General features: G+C 44.6%; 1 protein-coding gene across 2 annotated transcripts; it reads left to right on the plus strand.

Moving 5' to 3' along the window:
• The first annotated feature begins 1,979 nt into the window (after window positions 1-1,979).
• Window positions 1,980-11,045, plus strand: Prss23 (serine protease 23). Of its 2 annotated transcripts, none has more exons than XM_059271708.1 (2): window positions 1,980-2,082; window positions 9,270-11,045. In XM_059271708.1, the coding sequence occupies exon 2, from the start codon at window positions 9,278-9,280 to the stop codon at window positions 10,421-10,423; it is 1,146 nt and encodes a 381-aa protein (XP_059127691.1). In that variant the 5' UTR covers window positions 1,980-2,082; window positions 9,270-9,277; the 3' UTR covers window positions 10,424-11,045. The 2 variants fall into 2 exon arrangements, with proteins under 2 accessions (XP_059127691.1, XP_059127683.1); XM_059271700.1 differs by having other exon boundaries at window positions 1,988-2,082; window positions 9,267-11,045.
• Window positions 11,046-21,772: the final 10,727 nt, after the last annotated feature.

Consider the following 21,772-nt stretch of genomic DNA (forward strand, 5'->3'; position numbering starts at 1 on the left):
GTTGCGATAATCATCTGCATCCGTTCCTTTTTTACTGCTGTGATAACACTGCATGGCCACGGCAGCTTACAGAAGAAAGAGTTCCTTTGGGTTCAAGGGGGTCAGAGTCCAGGATGGTCAGGCCTAGCAGCAGGAGCAGGAAGCTGAGAGCTCTCTTCCTAAATCCCAAGCACAAAGCAGAGAAGGTGAACCCGGAATGGCGCCAGATTCAGGCGAAGCCACACCTCCCAAGTCTACCTAAACACCACCACCTACTGGGACCAAGTATTTTAAATGCCAGAGACTACAGGAGAAACATCTCAGTCAAAGCACCACATGGACTCTACCAAGAATTCATCTGGTTTTCTGTGCCTGTGTGTACTACTCTTTGGCCCGAGGGTGTTACCACTTTAATTGTTATGCTAATAAGAAAGAGACCGAGGGAGAACGAAGGCCTGTGGTAGGCAGGAGGGAGAAGACAAAGGAGAAGAGAGAGTCCTTAAGGGCACCTCACATACCACAAGGGTGGCCCTGCTGTGGAAAACTGAAAAGAACCCCTCTGGCCACCGTCAGTAGCCATACGCTGTCAACAGTTGGGGAAGCAGTCCTAATCTAATTGTATTGTTCTGGAAGATAATTTTTGTATAACACTTAAAAATCAGTTTTGGTTTTATTCTTGAGTTGTTCAAAAGTTTAAGTTTTTATCTAGTTTCATGTATATATTCATATCAGTGAACTATTTTTTAAAAAAAAAGTTTAAGCTAAGACTGAGGAGATCTAAGAAAGTTTTGCCTTTAATGCGGTGGACAATCCTAGTTTCCTTTATATTTAACAAACACTACTCAACAATGTGTTCAGGACCTTCCTATGTAAAGGCAAACACTAGCTCACTGGGCATGCCATTAACATCCCGGTGTGGAATAGGATGCTAGGCCCTCCCTTTCCAAGGGCAGGCTTTGACAGGAAAAAGGAAAGCTACTCTGGGACTGACAGGGGGAAAAAATGACCTCTGTGCAAAATCTTGTCCTACCATTCAGTAGCTGTCTGACTGTGAGCAAGATTGGGCCTCTCCAATCCTCCGAGAGTCCTTAGGGGGAAATCCCAGCGTCCTTACCCTTTTCATCATCATGACCTGCATGAAAGGTTGGTTCACAGAAGGAGATGTGTGTGGGAGACTACCCAGGCTCTGGCATCAGATACTTAAATAGTGAGGTCACCAGGCTGGCTTGGAGAAGACCCCCAGCTGTGGACTCCTTGGAGTGATTTAGGGAAGCAGGCACTACAGGCTAGGAGGTGGCTCCACCAGCTGGTGCCCTGGTGCCCCAGTAAAGACCAAGCCAGGGGGTCACCAGCCAACCCTTGAGAAGCTGCCAAGCCCACAATCCCCTGCTGTGCTCTGGCCCCAGCACGCAAGTGGCTGAAGTGCAGAGCCTGCAAACTTGGTAGTCCTGCCTCTGGGTTACAAACTGCTCCTCTCTGGAGGCTCTTGAGGCAGACCTAAGTTGGAGAGGAGTTTGGCCATCACAATTTCAGGCGCAAGAACGCGCATGGGTAAGGAGCTCACAAGTTTGTAGTGAGCTTCGCAAACTTGCCCAGGAGCGGCCCATGCACCCGGTGTGCTGATGGGCACCACTCTTGCTGAAGCACTTGGCTTTGCCGACTTCGGACAATGCAGACGTCTAGAACTTCTGTACGCGTTCTCGAAAGAGGGAGGGTGTCCCTGGCGGAAGGGACATCAAGAGGCGACGACCCTGTTGGTGGTGAGGTGCCGCGGAGACCCACCTGCGCAGGGCCGCAGGGTCTGGGATCTCTGAATGGCAGGCTGAGGATGAAGGCAAGCGGCGAAGGGAAGGGGCGGCGTCGGCGGGCGGGCGGGCGGGCGGCTCGGCTCGCGGCCGGGGGCGGGGCGGGAGGGCCCGGGAGGCGCGCGGGGTGGGGGTGGTAAGGGGGGGGGGCGGACCCGGCGCTGCGGACGCTGCTGGCCCGCCGGCTCACACTTGGTCGCGCTGCGGAGCAGGCATGGGAGCCGCGCGCGTCCTCCTCCGAGCGCCCACACCTGTCTGAGCAGCACACGGCCCAGCCCCGGCGGGCTGCTCCACGCGGGTGAGTGCAGTGCGGGGACCCGGTGTCGCCCGCTGAGTGCGGAGGACCCAGGCGTGTGCCGAAGCGGGACAAAGGGCCGGGTGCGCGCGGGGTGGGGTGGCTGCGGGCTGCGGGGGTGGAGGGGGCGACGCGGGGGAGGACTGGAGACCTGGTCCCGGCCTCTGCACTGGCTCCAGGCTGGAATGAGAGCCCGAGAGAGCCCCCAGGGACACACACTCTGTAGGGCATAAGGATTCACGCAGTGTCACTTGTAAAGTGGGTGGGGAAAGAAGGCTTTGAAACTGCCGTCTTGGATGCGGGGTGCTGTGTGGGAGTCGAATGGAGCCTTGTCTGGCAAGTTGTCCTCCGACTGGTCAGGGCAGGCTCTCTCCACGAACACACACCGCCACCTCTACCACTTGCTTTCCGTGAGCTCTGCATGTACCGTATCTGATTCCATCACGCTCTGAGCATTAATTTTTAACCGGACACGTGATTATGAACACACCTTAACAAGCAAGAGAAAGTCAGCAAACATAGGTTGGAAACAGGCTTTGGCTCTGAGTGATGGCTTAGTGCAGTACGCTAAACCTAGAAAATGCTGCGTGAACTTATCAACAGTTGTGGGAAGCAAATATTGCTTCAGCCTATACCCATTTATCACAAATCGTTAACTCTGAAATAAAAGCTTTTTCCTCCCCCTGGAACTTTTAAAAGAGGGAGACTTGTTTAGATGAAGCAATATCATCCCCCTCCTGAAGTGGGGCTGCCTCTCCCCCGCTCCCCCCTCAGAGCATCTCTTGAGAAAAGCCTCTGATTAAAATCCTGTTTATTTTATTGCCCATTGGGTGACACCCAGGAGAATTCAGAAACAGTCTGCGACTGGTGGAAAGCTCCAGGCTATTCAGTAGCTCAGTTAGAATAGGAATTGTTTCTCCCAGCTCTTGAAAGTGAACTTGAGGGTTCCTAGCCGACTCCTTAGGGAGAGGTTGGTGGATACTAGAATAGACTCACCAGGCCCTGTGGGAAGAGTTGAGTTTATTGTTAAAAGTTAGCTGTGGCCAAAACCCCTATCACAAATTAATATCAAGATGTTCTTAGACATTGTGTCAAGAGTATACTTGGGCAGGAGAGCACTTAAAAAAACTATTAACTATCTTTCAAGGAATCTCTTAGGAGTTAGGTACAGTAGTGCATGCCCCTGAATCCCAACACTTAGGAGGCTCCGGAAGGAGGATGGTGAATTTGTGGCTAGTAGGAGTTACACAGTGAACATTTTTTTAAAAGTCTCTTAGGATTGGATTGGAGGTGGGATGAAGGGACTGAAGATCCCACAGAGGCACTGCATTCATTTACCCCTGAGTGGTACACCATGTGCATATGAATAAATCCTTCACTTGTATTTTTCCATTATTATAAAGTCAGTAAGTAACTTGTCATGCTGTCTCTGAACTGGGAAGGAAGCAATTTTCCAAGGTAATTAATATGGATCTCATTTCTGTCTCACTGACGACGATTCAGGTAGACAGTGAATGAATATAGGTGTGTTTTTCTGCCTGTAGCATAAGTGCCAAAGTGCCCATTAGTGTGTCTGAGAACATTGTTGGCCCAGGTCTGCAGAGTTTAATAGTCTCAGTTTCTCCTGAGCATCTCTCCCATGGATGCTTTAGGAGCCAGTGTACCAGGCATTATTCATGCGTAATTCCAAATGACTCCAGGGAGTTTGTTTCTCACGGTCTCACCACTGACAGCTCTATGCACTCTGTTTGTGCTCTGCTTCAAGGTTGTTTTGGGATCACTAGGGTGGTTCCTTTGCCTAAAACCTGATAGAGAAGAAGTTAAACTCTGTATGACCTCGAGATTGTGTTTGAGCTGCCAGGCTTCCTAAGTTTCCTCCAGTTCCCCTCCCAGACCATCATTCTCAAGCTCTCATGTGATTAGGTCTGTTTTGCTCTAATGGGTTATGTGGCTCTGGAAAGTGAGAGCGAGCCTGGCTTCAGTGTATTCACAGAGCTTTGTTCATCTTTAGGCATTTGCTTTGGGAATTAGCAGGGACACATTGTTCAGTGTCCCTGGCTACAGATCTCATGGAGGACCCTTTGTCATCCTTCCAAATGGTGCCTAGAGTGAGCACTTTCATGTACTTTCTTACCTTTTATTGTGGTCACAGGAATTCATACCTTGTATAGGAGAGAATGGATGTCTGAAAAAATTAGGCTTTCTCTTGGAACACTTGTTTGCTTTTAGGAGTTAAATCAGTCTCTCAAACACTGCTCCCTTGAGGAGAACTGTGTTGTTGCAGTTTTTAAGACTACTGTGTGGAGAATCAGAAAAGGCAATCTCAGTAAATGATTATTATCATTGGCACATCTGATAATGTGCACAGTCTCTCCACCATAAAATTATTGTAGGGCTTATGAAGTATGTTTATAAAGTGTGAAACTTTTGAGATATCAGACAGCTAGACAGTGGCTAATATTGCAACCTGGGGGCAGGGAGTGTATAGTCCTCTTGTGGGTCAGATACACAGAGCTGGAAAAAAATGCAGTTTCTATATTACTAAACACAGTGAAAAAAATAGTTGTTCACCTTACTTTTCCATTCTGCTTTGCCATTAGGCGAAGTAATGCATAAAAACATTTAATTGGAAAGCTTAGAAGATAATTTATGTGTATGAGGAGTCTGTATCCTGAAAAGATTCATTCTTAGAGATGGAATGTGATAGACCTAACATTTTTTTTTTTTTTGGTCTAGAGTTAGCTATATGGAAGATAAGGTTTGGGAACCTTCATTCCTTTAAAAAAAAGTTGGTTTTCCAAACAGCTCTACAAAAACAAGACAATCCACTTTTAAACATTAGAGGATTTAAAGTTAAATAGCCCATGTATCATGTCTCCAGCTATGGGATTAGGATTGTATATGTTAAATCTGTTTGTTTACATCCCTGAATGTCTATGTATAAATCAATTTAGATGTGCATAGCACATGCTTACTTTGAGTTTGTGATATTATAAACAATATTTATCTCTATGGGCATATCTTTTTATCAAGTGAGCTGAGAAATTAATGCAAAGCTACTTACTTCATTTTAAAGCATCCTGGTTGTTATTGGCTGTCTTATGACTCAGAAATCAACTCAGCCAATAACAACTGTTAGGGTGGGGTGTCCGTGTCTCAAAAGTGACCCTCAATGGCAGTAGGGTTGTTTCTCTCTTACTTTTTCTTTGGAACTTTCCAAAGCATCCTCCAGACTCAGTCATCCCTCCACTGGGTTCATAAAAGCCGTCCCTGATAGATTCCTTTGTGGTTTTGTTTGCTCGTTTGTTTTTTGTTTGTTTGGCAGTTTGAAGATGGAGGTTTTAACTCCCAGTGAAGTAACAGATGAATATGATACATTTTCCTTCTCCCACCCACGGTACCTCCAGCTTCCATAAACAACATAGTCCCTGACCTGTCTGGACATTTTTGATCCTAAATGCATATATATATATATATATATATATATATATATATATATATATATATATATATATGCAAGCAAGTAGAAAATCCTGGACTTGCAAGAACCCGTGAAAGTGATTCCCTGGCTTGGGTTGCTATTAAGAACAGTTTTCCAACCCATGTTAAGTAAAGTTTGATGACACAGCAAGTAACTTTGGATGCTTATAACCTTAATAACCAGATGCCAGTGAAAGTCTATGAGGGCTTTACATCCAGCTTTGCCAATCAGTTGCTCACCAGATATTCCAAATCAATTTGGAATAATGACCTGCACCAGTTTCTTGACGTCCGTATCCCTTTCTATGTTTGGATTAGAGCTTTAACTTTCAGATGCACATACAAACCGTAGGGAAAACATAAAATGAAGATCTTCAGGGTGAAGTCTTAGTTCCACAATAATACCGGGAACTTACAAGCCTTGTTTCAAGCTAAAAGAAAATAGTGCTTCCAAGGCACCCCCCAATTTGATCTTACACAAAGAAAGCTGTGCTCTGCCCTAAGTAGATAGCAATCTTTCCCATAGATGGCCGACTTCTCCCTGACTCCTGGCTACATGATGAGGACTTAAGTTGTTAGGAATCTGAATTGGTAATAGCCTGTCATTTAGTAGATCCCTCAGCATTATTTCATTTGTAAGTGATCTCCAAAGTTCTTGGCATGTAGTCATCTACTGTTTTGCCAAGGAGTAAATTTGACCCTCTATACTGAGAGCTATCAGGACAGGAGCCAAGCTGACTGACTACCCAGCACCCACCCACCAAAGAAAATGGGTACCCCTCCATGCAGTACCACACACGTGACTGGTTTCTTTTGCAAACAGGCTGAGGGAGGATGTCATGTTGGCACTTGTGAAATAGAGCATACTTTGGGACCTTAGAAAGTATTCTTTAAATAAATAAGGATTTGCTGTACAGGCAAAGCACTTAGAAAGAGGGTTTAACTTTGCACGAGAGGAGGATTAATTCATTAAAGCAAAGTTCCTAGGTGGATTTTTAAAAATGTGTTTGCAGGAGTTTTCCGAGTCTCTCCTGCCTTTCTCTTCCCTGATACTTTGTCATTAAACCATTTAGTTAAATGGATAAAGCTTAGGACAATTAGCAGCACGACTTTGGTACAGTTGATAATTCAGACTCTATACAATTATGTACGTGTTTCAGATTTGGAATACAACGTTTCATGTGCTCATATTAGCATAGCTTAACTCTCTCGTTCTTCTTGTGCACTGAAAGTATCATATGTATCTTGTGATAAGTATAGCATGGTGCTGTCTCATTTCCTACTCTCTCCCACACAGTCATCCTTTAAAAACAGGGATCCTTGACAGCTTGGGCCTCTGGATTCTGTATCTCTTTAGATAAAATGAAACAAAATTTGGTGCAGCAGGCTTAACAGAATTAACATTCTCCACATCAGTCATGGGAAGAGGATAGTTAGGTTGCAGCCTAAGAGGGAAACACCTGATTTCTTTAGTAGATCATGTTTGACAGGGATTCTGATGTGAATGGGGAGGCCAGTCGAGGCAGGAATAACCTCAGCCAGTAGGTGGGAATAGTCAGGCAGGGAGCATGCCCCACAGAGCTCTCAGTGTTACACCACCACCACATTGCTGAGCCCTCCATTGCGGGGTGGACTCTGTTAGCATCAACACACCTTCCCTGGTCCATGTTGAAGTATTAGTCCTGACATTAGCATCCCCAACAAGCACATACAAATACACATGTGCTTGTATCCATGTACCCCATGATTTCAAGGATGCAAGAAAACAGCTTACTATATTTCCTCCCCAAGTACTGAAGTACTCCCAAAGTACCCAAGATTTTTCCTATTTACAAGGATGAAGGGAAGTAGAATTTTAAGGAGTTAGGAAATGGCGAGGAATTGGATTTTTTTTTAAGGATCTCATTCCTTCATTTCTTCATTCCTATTATTCCCTCAAGGGAGTGGGGCAAAAGAGGTAGCAGAGATGATGGAACACATTTTAGTGTGCAGGTATTGGGGATGTGGCTTGGCTTGCCTAGGTAGGCTAGGTCAGATCAATGGAGTGTTTGGTCTACATAAAGCAAGCTCAAGGCACCCCGAAGTTGCCAGCCTATCTGTACCCTACAAGAGGAAGCAAGTGAAAATAAGGAAATCACTGTTTCCTCTTGTTTCTGCTTTGTTCCTGGAGCTGGCCTCTTGAGAAATCCCCCTCCCATCCCATTCTGGGATGCCTGGTTGTGAATGAATTACCCCACCCGCTGAGTCAGCTGAACCAGAAGATCTGGAGCCCGTCAGAGCCCGCTGATGCTTGAGCAATGCTTCCAACCCTCTTTGTTAGTGCTTTTCTCCAGGGATGATTGATCAAGGCTTTACATTTATCTTTCAGGGTAAAATTTGTGCTCTTGCGTTTAGTACGCACAGTGCTCGACAGGGGGGTTCTTACCTGCAGCCTCTGTCGTCTTCTCTGTCCACTCCTGAGCTGGATATAATTCCCGAAGTGACTCACGCTGTTGCACACCCCCATGCTCCTGCATAGACTGTTGTTCATTCAAGGGTCCCCTTCTCTGTCTCATCATCTATCTAATGCCTTTTCAACTTCACACCTCCCTCCAGGAAACCTTTCCTGTTCCACTTTGTCCCCGCACCTGACTTTCTACCCTCAGTCTGAGCTACCCCATCATCTATGCATATCTGTCACTGGAAGTCACTATGCGTCATTCAAAAAAAAATGTGTTTTCTGAGCTACAACGCTAATTTATTCTTCCAGTAACACAAGCATTCACCCAATGACCCTTTCAAATGCTAGCGCAGGTCCAAGGCAAAGGCATTAGACAAGCAGAAAACATGGATACAGACACCTGAATAAATAACTAACAGTAATAGTCATAAAGTTATTAGACTTAATACAGTGTTAAAGCTTCATATCTTTGACAATGATTCCTTTAGTATGCAGCATAATCCAAATGTCTACAATTATTTGTTTGTTTGCAAGTATAAGGATGGTTGTTTAGGAGCTGACAGCTGGAGTTCAGCCATGCCCTAGAATATAAAACTTCAGTGGATCAGAATGAAATGTGCCTATGTTCCCAAAGGTAATACCTAACATGTTGCCCCCTAAATTCAAAGCAAAAATCTGCAAAATTCTCATATCATCTTCCAAATGCATGCATCAGGTAGGAAAGATAAGATTCCTAGTAAGTATGACTCCACCTTTCCCAGATGCCTTTGCTACCCAGTAAAGTGTGTAATTTAGATTTACTATTCAAATAAGAATGTTGCCCAGAAAATTATGTAAGAACTTACTGTGATAGGAATAAGAGCTAAGAAGGAAGAAAAAAAGGCCAGGGGTGGATGGGTAGTTAAATAGGAGGGAATAAGATGTATAATCAAGTAGAAAGAAAGTTCAAAATCATGTAAAAATGAGAGCTGGCCATATGTTCACAGAGTAATGGTAACTATGTAGATGTAGCCCTGAAAGGTGGTCTTTGCTTCTTAAGCATTAAGGAAAGGAACACCCGGTTTCATTTGGGGCTGAGGTGTGGGAATGATCCCAAGGTCAAGTCCTTACATGTAAGTGAGACCATTACCTGAGGAATTCTCTCCCTGGAAACCTGAGAAAGGCTCACAGTCTTAGAAACATGACCAGCATGCTGCCACCCTTTGCCAGGCTGCAGGAAATGAGCTGTCACTCTTGTCCTCCTGACTTCTTGTCTTTGTGTCTACAGCAGCTCTCAACATGGCGGGGATCCCAGGACTCTTCATCCTTCTCCTGCTCTGTGTCTTCAGGCAGGTGAGTCCCTACAGTAGTCCATGGAAACCCACTTGGCCGGCTTACCGCCTCCCTGTCGTCTTGCCTCAGTCTACCCTCAATTTAGCCAAGCCAGACTTTGATGCCAAAGCCAAATTGGAGGTGTCCTCCTCATGTGGACCCCAGTGTCACAAGGGAACACCACTGCCCACCTATGAAGAGGCCAAGCAGTACCTTTCCTATGAAACCCTCTACGCCAATGGCAGCCGCACAGAGACTCAGGTGGGCATCTATATCCTCAGCAACGCCGAAGGCAGGGCGCGAAGTAGAGACTCTGAGGCCGCGGGAAAATCTCGTAGGAAGAGGCAGATTTATGGCTATGACGGCAGGTTTAGCATTTTCGGGAAGGACTTCCTGCTAAACTACCCTTTCTCAACGTCGGTGAAGCTGTCTACGGGCTGCACCGGCACCCTGGTGGCCGAAAAGCACGTCCTTACTGCTGCACACTGCATACACGATGGGAAAACCTACGTGAAAGGGACGCAGAAACTCCGAGTGGGCTTCCTGAAACCCAAGTATAAAGATGGTGGCGGAGGGGACAACAGTTCGAGCCTAGCCATGCCTGACAAGATGAAATTTCAGTGGATCCGGGTGAAACGCACCCACGTGCCCAAGGGGTGGATCAAAGGCAACGCCAACGACATCGGCATGGATTATGACTACGCCCTTCTGGAACTCAAGAAACCCCACAAAAGGAAGTTCATGAAGATTGGGGTGAGCCCTCCGGCTAAGCAGCTCCCTGGGGGCAGGATCCACTTCTCTGGCTATGACAATGACCGGCCAGGCAATTTGGTGTACCGTTTCTGTGACGTCAAAGATGAGACCTACGACCTTCTCTACCAGCAATGTGATGCCCAGCCTGGGGCCAGTGGTTCAGGGGTCTACGTGAGGATGTGGAAGAGACCACAGCAGAAATGGGAAAGAAAAATTATTGGCATCTTTTCGGGCCACCAATGGGTGGATATGAACGGCTCTCCACAGGATTTCAACGTGGCAGTCAGAATCACTCCTCTTAAATATGCGCAGATTTGCTACTGGATTAAAGGGAACTACTTGGATTGCAGGGAGGGTTGACCCCGCTGCTTCTTCCTGCCAGCACTCCAGGGTCTTTGGGCTCAAGTTGTAGGAGATACCAGCTTTTTATCATTGACTCTTGTACCTGTGTGTCAAATAATATCTTTTACCCAACATTCTTCAAGTGGCAAAATGATTGGCTCTGTTATTTGAAAACTGGTGTGTGCATCATAGCTTTTAAACGGTCTGAAAGCATACTTTCGTACAGAGATTTCAAAATATTGATGTTTGGGGCAATAGGGAATATTTGGCAATTAAGTTAAACTTTCAGTTTTTTTGAGAACTCTTGTTTTTTTGTCTTATCCAAGCTTGCTTCAAAGGTTTATATTAAATATGTGATATATGGAGGATTTGAATTCCTGTGTTTGTATATGTATGTGTTTTCTTCAGAGAGTCATATATTGATATTTTTGTAATGTGTGGTTATAATGCATCTGGCTGGTGACATCATAGCACTTCAATAGGCAATTATAATGTTTTTGATTCAACATTTACATAGTAGTCCTTGAAGAGAAACAATAATTTATTGGCTATATTGATATACATATAAAACTATATCTTACAGTAAACAGAATTTCCATGCTGCTTTTAGTTTTGAAAATAAAACTTTCTCTTCTAAAAACCATTGCTCTACTTTGTGGGAAGTCTGTATATGCCTCTGCAAACCTTGTCATTACACCCGAATAGGCAAGATCATTTATCCCAATCCCTCCACTTAGCAAGATTTCAGTCACGTATCTGGGGCTAACAGTTTCTCAAAAGACAGTAAGTGGTGCCTAATTAGAACAGGCTGAATTGCTTCCCAGCTAACAGGTTGTGGCTACAATAAAAAACAATCCTTGCGTCTTACCCCCCAGAGTGCATCACATCTCACTGTTTATCATTTGGATGGGTAATTTAAAAGGAATTTAATTCCTAAGAACAGTGGATGCACTGCTCCCTGGGTGTCACAGCAGAATAACTGCTTGTTTGAAGCTGAGCATAGTCACACAGCCTAATCCAAAATTATTCTGCATAGTTTTCAATGTGCTTCCAGAGAACTGTGTATTTTTTTTAATTTGCAGACTTTTCTTTTTCACTGTACTTCTTTTATAGTTTTAAAAAATGCTTGGAAGTTGCTATAAGAAGAACCAGTGTAGCTCTCTTTTCCCATCTTAAAAGGGGGTCTCTTGATGGAATGGTCTAGGCTATCAGCACATAAAATCAGATGCAACAGTCAGAAAACCATTGAAGACAGTTGGTAAGACGGCTCAGCAGGCAAAGGTACTTGCTGCCAAGCCTGACAGCCAGAGTTCAATTCCTGGAACCCACACAGAGGAAGGAGAGAACTGACCCCCACGGCTTGGTCTCTGATCTCCACAGATGTGTGGTAGCACACGAGTGCCTCCCATAAATAAACAAAGGTAACTTAAACATTGGAGGGCTGGGGCATGGCTAAGCAGCTAAGAGTGTTTGCTGTGGAAACATGTGGATCCGAATTCAAATCCGCAGCACTCACATGAAAAGTGGACCGTAGACTCACACACACACCTGCAATCCCAGCACGGTCAGGGACAGGAAGAGGAGGATTGTTGAGTCTCGCTGTCTTCTGGCATAGCTCCAAGTTCAGTGAGGGCTTTGGTGCAAAGGAATAAGGCAGAGGATGAATGAGCAGGACACTCGCTGTCCTCCTCCGGCCTCTACACATACACAGAGGTGCAACACACACACACACACACACACACACACACACACACACACACACTACATAAAATAAATTCAAACAGTGGGGAGAACACAAAAACTAATCAGAACCATGTATTCCAGTAAATGTCTGTGAACAGAATCACAGAACGAAAAGAAACGAGTGACGTGTTTTGTAGTTTCATCTTGTGCCTCTGAGCCTAAGCACTTCTTCCCAATTCTATCTGTGGGGAGAACAGTAATAGGAGGTAGATGTTTGTGGTGTCGTATGCTGGGTAACTTTATCTTACATTGTGGCCGTGAGGACATCCAAATAGAACGCTGTCAGTTAAGCATTCTTGTGGCTTGTGTTTCTGGAGCTTTATAAAGGATCATCCTGGTAAGGCCCTCAAGACAGCGCTGCTGGTGCTCTTCATATTGTATGTCAGGCATAGTGAAGGGACCCAACAGGGCTGGTGGGAATCCACTGAGTACAATTTGCTTTCAGATCGAGCAGGAATCTCATCTCACCTCTGGAAGAAGAGGCATGCCCATTTCTATGTCTGGTATTTGGGATTTTTTTTTTGTTTGCTTTTGAGAGAGAGAGAGAGAGAGAGAGAGAGAGAGAGAGAGAGAGAGAGAGAGAGAGACTTTGTAAATAGATGTTCCTTTTATGAATCTCCTTGATATTTAGATTTTGATTTTTTTTATAAAGGTAGACAATGGCACAAAGTCAAAATAATGTCAGTTCTTAGCTCACAAGTAGATGCAACATACTAAAGAATAGTACCCATATGCTGTATTGGTGTTTTTAATGGAATGGTAAGAGAAAATTATAAACTGTTTCAACAAGTCCATCTTTTCATTAGTGGTAAACTGTGATGTTAGTGTCATAGTAGAGCTCGGAAGATGGCTCAGTGAGCAAGGAATGTGTGCAAGTGTAAGGAACAGAGTTCAGATCCCGGGACCCACAGAAGAGCTGGGCAGCCTACAAGGCCAGACCTGGGAAAACAGAGACAGTGGATCCCTGGAGCAAGCTGGCTAGACTATCCAGAATCAATAACTTCCAGGTTCAGCAAAAGACCTTACCTCAAGAAATAAGTACAGTGTGATGGAAGAAGACACCTGGCATTGATTTCATGCCTACATATGCACACATACATTTGCCAGAACACTCTCAAACATGCACACACATGCAACTACACCATAGACTGAACTTTTGGTAGCAGTGTAATTAATACACCTGCATTAGTTCTATACATTTTAACAGTATATTTCTACCAAGGTTAGTGGAACCATGGTTCCTAAAGCATGTCCCTTAAATACATGCCATTCCAAATTTCCTGCCAGAACTGAAAAGGGTACTGTCATCAAGTAAGAGGGAGATTCCTCTTAATGCCCCCTCACATACCTGTTTGCATACTGGGAGCTATAAAACGTCTTATAGTAAAGAGACCTGTTACTATTTTTAAATCTGCATTTCTGTAAATGTCTCTGGTCAGAGAACCTTTGCTTTGCCCTTGTAATATATTTAGGTGTTGCTGTACAAACCTGTAGAAAGTGTGACAAGCCACAAACTGGGTTAGGTATCTGTGCCTTTGGGGCTCACTTAGGTCATGCAACTAGGATTTGGAAATGTTCCAAGAGGGAGAGTAACTGTGAAAACCATTGTCTCCGAGGATCGGAAGGTTGGGACAGAATTTAGGACACATTTGGTGACATGATTACAACCTGTAGGAGGAAACTATGTAAAAAGCTGTTGGAACAACACCCAGAAGATACAGAGTGTGAACCAGTAGGTGGCTGAGCTGTTTGTATGAATTCCTGCCCTACCCGTTTGGGATGAGAATGGGGTGAGAAGGCTGAGACCATGCTCCTAGTTCCCTGTTCGTCGTGAAGCTTGGGCTACCTGCTCCCTGGAAAATTTCCAAGGGCACCCAAGCCACTACTTCCTTGGAGATCGTTTTGAACTCTCACGGGGTTTTCAACCTAGAACTTGTGAGGATGATGGAGGGTTGACTTGATGGTCTACCACTGGTTAATTGGAGACTAATGATGGCCATCCAGGTATGCAGAGGAATTCCAATAGCTGCTCTCAGTACTTCCTTATCCAGGACTAGTGAGGGCCCTGGGCAAGGATGCCAGTGGAAAATCCTGCAGTAGATTTGATTCTTTCTTCACCTGGTATATGCTCCTGCTCACTTCTGCCCTTCTTCATGCTTGTCACGAGCCATCTCAGTGATGCTTTGAAGTGGTCCCCATCAGTTGGGTTCCATGGATGTTTATAATCTAGCCTTTTATTTATCATCCCGAATGGGGTTGTTTTGAGGCTGGCCAAAAAGGGATATTGTAATAATGAGGCTGAGACCACAGAACATTTCACATGCCCTAGGCAAACTAGTATGTTTGGTCTCTGCTCTAATTCAATTCTGATGACAAAATACTCTGTCCAACAGCAGCTTAGGGGAAGAAAGGACTAATTTGGCTTACACATCAAGGTCTCAGTCCATCACTGAGGAAAGTCAGGGCAGGGACTCAAGGCAGGAATCTGAAAGCAAGGGACTGCTTGCTGTTCCACACAGCACAACCTCCAAAAAGGAACCAACATGGCCAAGAAGGTGATGAAGAAAATGGAGAAAAATTCCTCCTGGTTTGCTCAAAGACTCGCATTTAGCTGACTTTCTTATATAGCTTAAGACCACCTGCCTGGGGATGGTGCTGCTCATAGTGCTGGGCCCTCCTGCATTCATTAACAATCAAGACAGTTCCTGCAGACATAACTGCAGACCTATCTGATGTAGGCAATTCCTCCACTGAAGCTTCTCCTCTCACATGACTTACCAGGACAGTCAGTCTGGCTGCTAACTCCTTGACCCATTGGATAGACTAATGGACTAGAAGCATTGCTAACCTACAATAATGTGGGGCTAAAGTTCCCTGCAACTCTCAGCTCAGGCTTTCCCGTGGTTCCCACTACAGTCCTTCTGTGCCTGCATCAGAACTCTGAGGTCCTCCCGGTTGCGAGGGACATTTCAAAGATCTCTTGATAGATGCTTAGGTGCTGGTGAGATAAGCCAGTAAATACAGACCAAGCATGGGCACCATTAATGTCTCACACTTAGTGCTGTTATTAAACCAGTTTTTTAATGACATGGTATGAATTACTATGCTAATCGCCATTTATCGTGAAAATTGTATATGTCCCAGGAAGGTCATATATGTCATGTAAAATTTCATCCATAGTATAAACAAAGAAGTTTTAAAATTCCTGAATGGTTATATTATCTACCATGATGTAAGAAATACTTAAAATTTGTAAAGGAAACATTTTTTATTTATTAATCAGTTTAAGGTGTAAAATTATCAAGTAAGTTACCTCAGATAAGGTCCTCGAGAGATTGATTGTCCTAAGTGTCCAGATGTCCCAAGCTCTTAATTAACGAGGTAGGGCAAAAGGCTGGCTCCAGGGATGATTTTTGGGTGTAGTATTAGCAATGTTCGCCCAGCAGATGTGGCAGGTCTGGTGTGAGCTGACTCGGGCTTCCTGAGTGGGCTCCCGTGAATTAAACACTCACCCAGGCAACTCCCACCTGGTACCTGTGAGTACTAGGCAGAGCTTCTGGGATCACAACAAGTGAGGTAATATACGGAGCAGTTGGGAGCGCTGCCTGGGACACCTGCAGAACGGCTTTGAGGCTGGAGGTGCTGATGGCAGCGGCTTGGATCGGATATTTCAAAAGATGGAGTTGGCAGCAGCTACACCGAACAGTTTTAAACGGAAAACAAAAAACAAACACACAAAAAACCCGCGACCTGCTGGTAGTTGCGGACCTGTGGGCTGCTGTTCCCAAATTGCATAGCTGGAGCTGCTCACTGGTCCTAGGCGGGTGGGCTAAAGTGGGTAAACGCCAGTTCCCTCGCAGGTTCTGGCACCCACACAGAAAGAAGTAACCGCGAGCCAGGCGGTGGCGCACGCCTTGAATCCCAGCACTCGGGAGGCAGAGGCAGGCGGATCTCTGTGAGTTCGAGGCCAGTCTGGGAAAAGTAACCGCGTTAGCTCAAAGTGGGACGTGCACAGATCATTTGGGCAAATCTGCCACTTGAGTGGGCCCAGCCACGTGTAGCTGGCCCCCGGCAGGGAACACAGGCATGGATTGGGAGGGGCCGCAGCGTGTGTCTGACAGAGCAGGAATTTCTGGCCTCCAGACGGGATGTGAGCTACTCCTAGCAGGTGGGGTTATTAAGCTAGCCTGCGTGAATAAGGGCCGTGGGGGCGGCCACCCACACGTTGTGGGCACCAGATACAGCGAGAAATCCAAGGGAGTCTGCTGAAGAGTTATAAGGAATTTATTAGGAGATAAATCAGAAAAGACAACTCACTAAACAGAACAGGCGAATCGTTGCAGGGTTCTGGAAGGCTGAGGTGCTGTCTCGCGCTGTTCCCACCGCCTGAGCCAGTCTCTGAGGCCATCCCGGGGGTGTGGGGGGGGGGGAGGCTGGTACTTCAAGGTCATAGGTAGGTAGAACAGGTATCCACTACGGGACACCCTTTCATGAGCCATGAAAATGATGGGTTCATGCATGTCCACCAACCAAGAATCACTTGGGAAGAGATTCTACCGGAAGAATTATCTAGATTAAGTTGATCTGAGGGTACAACTGGGAGGGGATTGTCATAAGTATTAACTGATGTGGAAAAAAACCCAGTTCGTTAACGGTGGCACCATTCCCTCCCTACACAGGGAGTCCTGAACTGTAGAAAGCAGATCCATTCAATCATACCTTTTTGCATTCTTCTCTGCTCTTGACTAAAGGATGTGACTAGCTGCCTAAGGCTCCTGCCACTGTAGCTTCTGTGCTATGATGGACTGTAATCTGGGATTGTAAACTGAAGAACTCTTTTTTTTCTCCCATAAGCTGCTTTTTGTCAGTGTTTTGCTTTATTTTGCTTTATCGACAACAGAAATGAAACACTCACTGCCATCCGCCCTGCCAAGCCTGATGACTTCTGAGGGGCAGGAAGTACAGGCTGGCTCTGCAGCGAGCTTTCTCTCTGTGTGTATCAAGTGTGTAAAGTGTCAACTGCTCTCTTGGTTTTGATTGATCACTTTCCCAGTCTTTTTCTAAAAGGACTTCAGGTGTGCCTTTTCATAAAGAAATGACAGTTTTGAGAAACCAGAGTCCCGATCCAATGAATCAAGACTCAAGTGTTTGCACTGGGAGAATGAGGAAGGCAGGTGACTGGCTTGAGCTCCTCAGTGCGGGAACCGCTGTGAGGTCATGCCACCGACAGGATGGACGTACTCACATCTTTCCTGTTGTCCCTGTAAGTTCAACCTTCCCCGCCCCCACGTGCACCAATTCTTCTTGACTTTCTCTGTTGTTTTCTCTGCATCCTGCTTTTACACTGCATTACAGATGTTCTTTACTGCTAGACTACAATTTCATGAGGGCGGGGCTTTTATCTCTTGTATCTCCACGGCAGTGCCCAGGTTCCTAATAAATATGTTCCAAGGGAATCATTGAATAAATTACTTTATTAGGTTCAGATAATCTGTTACACCATAGTTGTGATTACTTGGGTTTAGATCGCTCTTGAACCCAAACATACTCCTGAATAAGACTCTTGTAGTGTCTTGTACCCATCTTCTCTCACTTACTTATCTGACCAAGCCCTTTCTTATCCTCTCCTACCACACCCTACCCACCCTATCCCATCCATCCACCCTCTCCTGTCCTGTCCTGTCCTGTCCGGTCCGGTCTGGTCCTTGCATAGTTGCTATCATTTATATCTGTCTTCCCTGCTAGAGTATGAGTCTTGTAAGAGCAGGAGTTGAATTCTGCTCTGTCTCCCACATGGTACAGCCTAGGGAACGCTCAGTGAGAAAATGGATCCAGTGTCTGCTCCCTACAGCACATCTCACATGGGATCAGGTCTGAGCTGTCTGAGTCCTCTGCAGCTCCTCAGCACCAGTCTCCTTCCATTGCTGCTGCTTTAAACGATGACAGCAGCCTCTAGACTGGAATGCGAGCCTCCCAGCTTGCCATGGCTGCCTCAGACATATCTGAAGCAAAGACTTGATAACCTATGTTTTCTCTTGACTAGAATCGGGTCGCTAGGAACCCAAATTTCATTTTCCTACCTTTCAATCTAATATGCACATATATATCCAATGTATTGGACAAGTTTTTTTTCTCCACTGCTCTTTAGATTCATACAGTCTGGCTTTCAGCCGAGCTCTACTGAACACACGTATGTTTTTCAGCTTCTGTCACTGGCCAAGCTCTCCTCTCCTTAGGTCGCCCTCTCCCATCTTTTCAGTTGTTTAACTGCTTATTCAGCAAATATTGGGCAATGGGTAGCAGCCCTTCTCTGTGCTCATCGTGGAGCTTCAGAGAGGATATTGCACATCTGTTCAAGATGGTCCTGCGTCACTGTAGCAAAGACACTTGCCCCACTTCCCAGAGGCTCAGTAATCACCCTCTCCACAAAAATATCCTGGCATCAGTGAAATGGAATTACCACTTTGTAAACTAAACTAGTCAAATATTTCCCATATACTTAAATAAATCTCCAAGTTAGTGTCCAGCCTCACTGGTGCATTTCCTTTCTTGGATTTATTAGTACTGATTCTATATCCAGCTCCCCAATGGAAAAAAATGCCATGTTTGGCCAACCAGTGTGACCCAAGTGTAACTAATGTCCTCTGTGGATAAGCCATTCTGGGACACAGAATATTGTCCTTTAAAAATGGCATGTTTTATTACCCCCAGATAATTGCTAGAGCAGTCAAATGCAAAGTTAGGAAATTCCACAGAAGTAGCACATTTTGTTTTCCCACTGTAGGAGAGATGTTCATTGGTCAACTGCAGTATAATATCAAGAATAATCATTCTTTATTGATCGGCTTCATTGTAACCTTTTTCTTTCTTTAAAGTCTCTACTCTCCCATGTTTCTTCTTCTGGAGATCTTAGAGTAAAATGACATAAAGACTTATTGGGAGAAAAGGGAATTTGACTTGAAAATCCAATTTTTATGAGACTTATTAAAAAAGGATAAAACATTGTGATCACACTTGAATATATAAATCTTGGCATTAATATGTGTGATAAGATTTCCTTTCAATGTATCTTTTATCAAATAGCCCGTGTTGGGTAGTGAGATGTAAGGTAAACTATGTATGAGTCTATCCATGTATAATCACTACCTCAGGCTTTCTTTATTCTCTGGTCATATTATGTGTACCATCAATTAAAAATTATTTTATTTTGCCAACATTCAGAAGTTTCCCACTGCCCTGGAGAAGGGATCTAAATTCATCAGATGCATTGTCCTAGCTCTGTGGTTTTTCATGATGGCATAATTCTCTTCAGAGTGTTGTGGTGAAGCGTTTCTGATCATTTCCAGGAATTTTCCCAAGTCAAGAGTAACCTTGGGTAAAAAGCAAAACCTTGAGATATCACCTTGTTCTGCTTACTAAATGATTTCTGATACCTTGTTCTGCTTACCAAATGATTTCCAAAAAGCAACTTTTCTTGGCCAATACTGATTTTCCCCCCGTTCTTCGATTGCCCCCTGGTGGTTTAGTTAACTAATGACCATATCTAGGAACCTAAAACGGGGTTTCTGAAGACTCTAATTATTTAATTTTACTTTGTCTTTTCCACACCTCTTCCTGTTTACAAAGGAGACGTCCAAACACCCCTGAAAGGAAAGTAAGCAATGTGCCAAGTGGTGCAGACACTTTGGGATAATCAATGCATTCTGTGGAACACTGTGAAATCCTTTGTAGAAGTTGCCCGTTCTGGTTTTCTGTCAGCAACGTTTTTCACTTGCCTGGCGTTCACTTTCTCCGTCAATATTCTATTGGAGTTGTGCCAGGTAATCTAGGGGTGCCAGGATGACTTACAGGCTGTGTTGCACTTTGAAAATACCAATTAGATATGCTGAATACAGCTGGGCGGGATTCCCATACTCTCACTTATAATAAACCAATCAGCACTCTTGGGGTCTCAGTTGGTCCCAGACTTCTTGGCTCCATCTGGGTAGTTGGAGCTGTGACTTGTCCGCGCCCAACCACTTGAGCTTCATCCAAATGGCTTGGGAAACCTTTGAGATCCTGTAGAAAATGAGAGAGAGGCCTGGTCAGCGTCATAGCTGGCTCTCTGCTAGATGCTGGATCCTAGACATCTGTACCAGGAAACTCAGTGTAGCAAACATCACTGATCTTAAGCTTTCAACATGCAAAACTCCAATTATTTATTGGCTCATTAAAGAATACCAAGAAGTATTCAAAACTCAAGACACTTTATTAAAAGATTTTAAATCAGAATGTTTGCTTTTATTAAGATCTGAATTGTAAGAGGACAGTTGATATCACAGACTGATGGTGAATAAGGAACAGAAGGTATTTCTGCTCTAGGAACAGTGAGTGTCTGCAGAATTGGACTAGAGACTTCTTTCAAGCAGGGTGTGAGGACAGGGAAGGGAGGGACGACTCTGTGGTTAGGAGCACCTTCTGCTCTTGAGGACGACACTGGTCCAATTCCCAATACTCACTCGCATCAGATGGCTCACAATCACCTGTAACTCTAGTTCCAAGAGGACCAACATCCTCTTCTGGCCTCTATAGGCAACCGTATGCACAGGGTTCACAGACATACACTCAGGTAAACATGTACATACACACAAAATTTAAAAATATAGTGAGTATATAGTGATCAGTGGTTTATCAAGTACATAGTAGAAGAACATTTACTTATTTGTATTTATAGTTATTGAGCACCTACTGTGTGTAATGAATTCATTTAGGTAAAACTGAAATGATGTATGCCCCTCTGAATTTCATATAGCCACTTCCAAAGACATAGCATGTGAGAAATGACTTCATCTTTTAGAGATGTATAGGATCCTGTAAGAGAAGGGATCTTGTGTTCTACATGACTGTGGTGAAAAGACCCAGGACCAATGTGTGGACTGTCCAGGGAATCTGTTTTCAGTGAATGAAGGACCCAGCACTGACCACAAACAGAATGACCAGGCCATAGGGAAGAGAGAAGCATGTCCTATGTTTTTCCTCTAAATAGAAGTACTTTGTAAGACATTTAGGATTTCGTATGGAGGATTTCTGTAGTATTGGCAAGGAGGGACTAGATGGGATCCATGGTTCTTTCTGCTGCTTAATTCCAAAAATCTGGGAATGTGATGGCTGCCAAGATCATTGCCATGGCTAGGTCTCTTGTTAACTGAGAGAGGGAGCTTAATGGTAGAATCTCTCTTCTGCAAGCCTCAGTACTTGATGGAAGTAAGGAGAATTTGCTTGGCTCCATTGAAAAGAGCAGAGGCATGGGACGGGTGTTATCAGAACTAGATGTCTTGTTTTGCAGTCTGTTTATGAATATGCTTCTTTTTGTGAACTCCACCAGGGTCTCATTTATTCTAGCATCTCTGCTCCTATCCAGCTGTTGGAACACAGAGGGTTAGGAGCTGGAGGCTTTGAACTGGCATAGAAATTTTCAATGAGGGACTAGATGGGATTCATGGTTCTTTCTGCTGCTTAATTCCAAAAATCTGGGAATGTGATGGATGCTAAGGTCATTGTCATTGCTATGTCTCTTGTTAACTGGGAGATTTAGCTTAACTATAGGATCTCTCTTATCCAAACCTCTCTTATCCAATGACCAAG

This window comes from Peromyscus eremicus, chromosome 1 (assembly GCF_949786415.1).
Source record: "Peromyscus eremicus chromosome 1, PerEre_H2_v1, whole genome shotgun sequence".
In the NCBI taxonomy this organism is placed as follows: Eukaryota; Metazoa; Chordata; class Mammalia; order Rodentia; family Cricetidae; genus Peromyscus; species Peromyscus eremicus.